This window comes from Bos mutus, chromosome 29, assembly GCF_027580195.1.
Source record: "Bos mutus isolate GX-2022 chromosome 29, NWIPB_WYAK_1.1, whole genome shotgun sequence".
Lineage (NCBI taxonomy): Eukaryota > Metazoa > Chordata > Mammalia > Artiodactyla > Bovidae > Bos > Bos mutus.
In genome coordinates this window covers 26,033,705-26,039,527 of record NC_091645.1, presented here as the reverse complement: position 1 = coordinate 26,039,527, position 5,823 = coordinate 26,033,705, and the positions used below count along the sequence as shown (strand labels likewise).

Below are 5,823 nucleotides of genomic sequence, written 5' to 3'. Positions count from 1 at the left end.
AAAAAAAAGTATTACTAGAGATAAAAAGAGACATTTTATAATGATAAAAGGGTCAGTCCTTTATAAGGATAGTACAATTATAAATATATATGGATTTAATAACATATAGTGATCTCAGAAACCAAAGTAACTAGGGATGTTCAGGCCACATAAGATAAGAAGTGGGAAAAAATAGTAACCTGCTACAACATGGATGAATCTTGAAAACATTACACAAAGTTAAAGAAAGCAGCCACAAAAAAATAAACATTTTATGTGGTTCTATTTCTATAAAGTGGCCAGAACAAGCAAATTTATTGATACAGAAAGCAGATTATCAGTTGCTTAGAGAGGAAAATGATAAGAATAACAGAATGATAGCTTAAAGATATAGGGTATCTTTTTGTGATGATAAAAAAAATGTTCTGAAATACACCACGGTGATGGTTGAAATTCTAGAATATACTTAAAAAAACATTAATTGTATAGTTTAAATGTGTGAATTATTTGGTATGTGAATTGTATCTCTGGTTAAACTGGTTTAAAAATAGTGGCAATTGAAAATGCTTGATACACTGTTAGAACAAGAATATATATATAATATGACTACAACTGTATAAGTACACATATGTAGATAGGTATATGGATGATACAATTGAAATAATTATAAACAGGAAGTCAGAAACTTTTGTTTCAATTTAGTCACTAAAGAGAGAGAAGGTGGAGAAATAACAGAATGATGATAGTGATTATCATTTGGGTGGTAGGATTAATTTGTAATTTCTATCACTTTAGTTTTTACATTTTTCCTGTTTTCTTCAAACCTATTTATTTACATGAAGAAAAAAGTTATTTTAATGAACCAGGAATCTGGAATTCAAATTCAGTCTTTGATTTAATGACAGAAAATCTGAAATCATTATTCAAGAATCTGGTCATAAAGAACAGATACACTGACCTAAGACTAGAGGATCTCTGAAAATACCTATTAGTAGATATGTGTGTATCACCTGGCTTCTGAAATGTAACCAAATTTCTTAATCTCACATTCAAGTATACAACACTCATCACAATATAGATGAAAAAAGTGATGGAAATAAATGTAACAAATCGAATAAACTAGATTTGTTTTGAAAAATTGGAGAATACTCTGTAAATTGAAAAGAATTTCCTGGAAGAAGTAGGCGTTTAAGCTATCTCTGATGACACAGAGGCAGAATTAATAGCACAAAGTTAAAACCCTTCCATTAACATCCTAGCTCAGTAACCTTTTATCTCTGTGAACTGCAGAAGTGTCTTAATGTCCCACTGCCTTAATATATTCCTCTGCAAATTGGGATAATAATATCTGCTCTATATAATTATCATAACATCTGTCAGTATTTATAAAGTGGACAAAATAGTGCCTATAAACGATTTTGTTGAATAAAAATTTATGTAAATACTACATGCTAATGACAAAGAATTCATTCAACCTACTTGTCCCAAATCGCACTTAGCAGTCACACCAACTCTGAGACTAGTCGCCCCCAATGAATACAGGGCAAATTTATGAGAACAGGTACTGACAGAAAAGCTTACACTCCTCAGGTATGTACTCCCTGGATTAGTGCTTTTCTCAGAGCCAACTTCACATCCTTGTTTCTCAAGCTGTATATCAAAGGATTTAAGGATGGGGTAACAATATTATTGAACAACGGAACCACAGATTCCAACCAAGAACTGGAGGCAGGCTGGAGATAAACGAGGACCACGGGTCCATAGAAGAGCAGGACAGAAGTCAGGTGGGCACTGCAGGTGGAGAAGGCTCTGTGCCTGCCTTCTGAGGAGCTGATTCTCAATATAGAGATAACGATGCGAGTATAAGAAGTGAGGACAAGAAGGAAACACAGGAGTGCCACAACACCTACGTTGGTGAAACTCACTGTCTGAGCTAGAGAGGTGTCTGCACAGGCCAGGGGCAGCACCACCGAGATGTCACAGAAGAAATTGCCCACCTCCTTGGGGCCACAGTAGGGTAACTTAAACACAAGAAATGTGAGGACAGATGCATGCACACTGCTCCCCATCCAGGTGCTCAGAGTCAAGATGGCGCACACCCTGGGGTTCATGATGGCCGTGTACCGCAAGGGGTGACAGATGGCGGCAAAGCGGTCATAGGCCATCACGGTGTACAGGAAACACTCCGTGCAGCCCAGGAAGTGATAAAAGAAGAGCTGGCAGGCGCAGCCCTGGTAAGAGATGGTCCGGCTTCGCCCCAGTAGGTAGAGCATCATTTTGGGGGAACTCACGGAAGGGAAAAAGATGTCAAACACTGACAGGTTGCCCAGGAAGAAATACATGGGGGTGTGGAGGTTGGAGGAAGTGAGGGTGGCCAGGAGAATGAGCAGGTTCCCCACAAGAGTGAGCAGGTAGAAGGTGAGGAAGAAGACAAAGAGCGCGTGTTCCAGCCCCTGTGTGTGAGGGATTCCCATGAGGAGGAACTCGGTCACTGGAGTGTGAGTCCTCATCTTCACATCTAGTCACACCTGGAAGGTCAGACAGCAGTCTCACTGAGATGAGTTTTCACCAAAACACTAATACCTGCACAGGATCCATGGAAAAGGGATAATATCTATATATTGTACATTAAAAACCTCTAGATAGGAGTCAGTCCAGTTTTCACTAATTAATGTGCAATGTCACTTTTCATCTGTGTCCTCTGAAGGATAATAGATAACACAAGAGGCAGAATAGAGCAGAGGGCAGAAGATAAATCGTACCCTTGGATTTATCTGAGTTTAAATGCACACTCAGTGATTTTAGACAATTTTGAAAAAGTCTCCGAATCTCCTTGCTATCTGGTTAATAGTTGAATAATATGATTCTTATGAGGAATAATGCTTTAATGTATATAAAACCCCTAATATAATGACTGCAGCTACCCACCCTCATTAGAAAATTCACTTAAGGTACTAATATTCTGGTTTCAATTCTCCTTTACTCCACATAGCACTTGGCTTTAGCTGACCTGTGCCTACAGCACTTTGGAATCACCTATTGATTAAAACGATTCACAAAAATGCTTTCTCCATCATCAGCTAGAACAACGGACAACTAAGAACAATCTAGTGGAAATAGAGTGAAACAGGATGGAAATGATAATATTTAATACAAGAAAAAGCAACAGGCACTTAGCAATAATAAAAATAGCTATCTTACTTCAATGTAACATTTAATCTCAGTAGGAATTATGTCTGCAATATGACAATATATGCCATCCCAATGAAGGTTTTTAAAACCCAGCGTCATTAACTAGGGAATATCTTAAGACAATCAATCCATGGAGACAACTAAGTCAGTTTTAGCCCTAACTCCAGTAGAGCCAATTCCCATCTTCTTTCACCTGCCCATGGTGTGTTTAACCCATTAGATGAGAAGAGAGCATTCTAGAAAGAAGGAACCTACAGATGGAAGGGAAAGAATCGACTTGGCTAGAATCCAGGCTCCACATCCACCCTCCTGCTTTCTTTCCTTAGATGTTGTGAAACAGAAGGCCAGTCAGAACTGAAAATCTAGAGCAACAGTGCCTGTGGTCCCTGAGAAAAGAAGGATCATTTCCCTGAGGAGAGATGTTTGGGGTGTTCCTTTGGGACCCACTCTCTCCCCATGTGGGACAGCTGTACAACAGAGAGCAATTAATCAGACTTTCCCCTCCTTCATTCTTTCTCCCCAGTGTCTCCACCTTATTAATTTTAAAACAAAACCAAAAAAAATGTACTATGCAAAAAACTTATTTTCATTTTTCAAATCCTTTTGATTAACAATAACTCTTGGACTTTCCTGATGGTACAGTGGATAAGAATCTGCCTGTCAATGCAGTAGACACTGGTTCGATTCCTGGTCTGGGAAGTTCCCACATACCACAGGGCAACTAAAGCCAGCACTCTGGAGCCCTCAAGTCACTACTACTGAAGCCCATGCACCTAGAGCCTGTGCTCCACAAGAGAAACAACAGAGTAGCCCCTACTCTCTACAACTAGAGAAAGCCTGTGTGCAGCAACAAAGACCCAGTGCAATCAAAAATAAATTAAAAAAAAAAAACACAAAAAACACTCTGAGTTTCCAAAGTAGGAAGCATGAGCTTGATCCCTGGTCAGGAACCAGGATCCTACACACTGCATAGCCAAAAAAAAACAAACAAAAAACAGTAACTCTTGGGCATATTTTTCCTGTAGTGGGGAGCCATCCTTTAAGTTAGATATTTTAAATTGCCCAGTGATTCTGTGCTTGGAAGAACTGGGTTTAAAGAAACAGCTAGGATTAGCTAAGTAACCGCTTGCAGAAATGAGCATTCCATTTGTTATCAAGAAAACTGCTGGGAGGAGGAGCTAAGATGGCGGAGGAGTAGGACGGGGAGAACACTTTCTCCCCCACAAATTTATCAAAAGAACATTTAAACGCCGAGTAAATTCCACAAAACAACTTCTGAATGCTGGCAGAGGATATCAGCACCCAGAAAAGCAACCCAACTCTTCGAAAGGAGGTAGGAAAAAATATAAAAGACAAAAAAAGAGACAAAAAGAGGGAGGGACAGAGTTCCGTCCCGGGAAGGGAGTCTTAAAAAGAGAGAAGTTTCCAAACACCAGGAAACCTTCTCACTGCCAAATCTGTGCCAAGCCTTAGAAGCACAGAGGGCAACATAACAGGGAGGAAAAATAAATAAACAATTAAAACTCACAGATTGCAAGCCCTACGGTAAATCCCCCAGAGGAGAAGCAGTGCAGACACCTGCACACACCACCAGCAAGCGGGGGCTGGGCAGGGAGGCGCGGCAAGGGCTGCATCGCTGAGAGTAAGAATCTGGCCTGAATACCCTGAGCGCTATCTGAGCAAAATAATTTGGGCTAGCAAACCAGACTGTGGGATATCTACCACGCGAAAAGCCAGCCCTAACCTAAGACACCGCCAGGCCCGCGCACGGAACAAAGGACTGAACAGAGATAGCCAGCTGCAGACCTTCCCCCTCCGGTGACAGGCAGCCAGAGCCGCAAGGGGGCAATCGCAGCCCCAGAGAGACATTATCTATAAAACTGTAAGCAGGCTTCTTTGCTAACTAAAACTTCTTGGGGGTCTGGACGGTCAACATCTGCCTGAGAAGGTGCGCCAGTTTTACACCCAGATAACCGAGTGGCGGGGAGGCGATAAGTCGCAGCATTGGTGCTCGCCTAACACCTCATCACCTGAGCTGCTCAGACCTGGGAAGGGCACAAAACGCAGGCCCAACTGAGTCTGCGCCTCTGAGGGCTACCCAAGTGCCTGAACCTGAGCGGCTTGGACCTGAGAGGTACATGCAGCCCAGGGCCGGCCTCGGATTGTTCCCGGCGGAACAACCTAGAGCCCGAGCAGTGTGAGCAGAGAAGCTACACGTGCCGTGAGCGGAGGCAGACCCAGTGTGGCTGAGGCACTGCGAGCGCACGCCAGTGTTATTTGTTTGCAGCATCCCTCCCTCCATCCCCACAGAGCGACTGAACAAGTGAGCCTAAAAAAAAAAAAAAAGTGTCCTCCACCGTCCCCTTTGTGTCAGGGTGGAAACCAGACCCTGAAGAGACCAGCAAACAGAAGAAGTTATAACAGAGGGAAACGCCTCAGAGATTAAAACCCTGTGGTTACTACGGACTACATAGGAAGGGGCCTATAGATCTTGAGAAATATAAGTCGGACCAAGGAACTAGCCAAAAGTCGCAGCGATCGCGCTCGCCAAACACCTCATCACCTGAGCTGCTCAGACCTGGGAAGGGCACAAAACGCAGGCCCAACCAAATCTGTGCCTCTGAGGACTACCCGAGTGCCTGAACCTGAGCG

At 42.4% G+C, this 5,823-nt stretch overlaps 1 protein-coding gene across 1 annotated transcript; it reads right to left on the bottom strand.

Moving 5' to 3' along the window:
- Positions 1-1,565: 1,565 nt before the first annotated feature.
- On the bottom strand, positions 1,566-2,489 carry LOC102274454 (putative olfactory receptor 10D4). Its single transcript, XM_005911038.2, has one exon. It carries the CDS (start codon positions 2,487-2,489, stop codon positions 1,566-1,568), a length of 924 nt encoding a protein of 307 aa, XP_005911100.2.
- Between the last annotated feature and the right edge of the window lie 3,334 nt (positions 2,490-5,823).

What these genes read in the sequence shown, in the direction of transcription:
- LOC102274454 (XM_005911038.2), bottom strand. Translation starts at nt 2,489, where the DNA reads ATGAGGACTCACACTCCAGTGACCGAGTTCCTCCTCATGGGAATCCCT.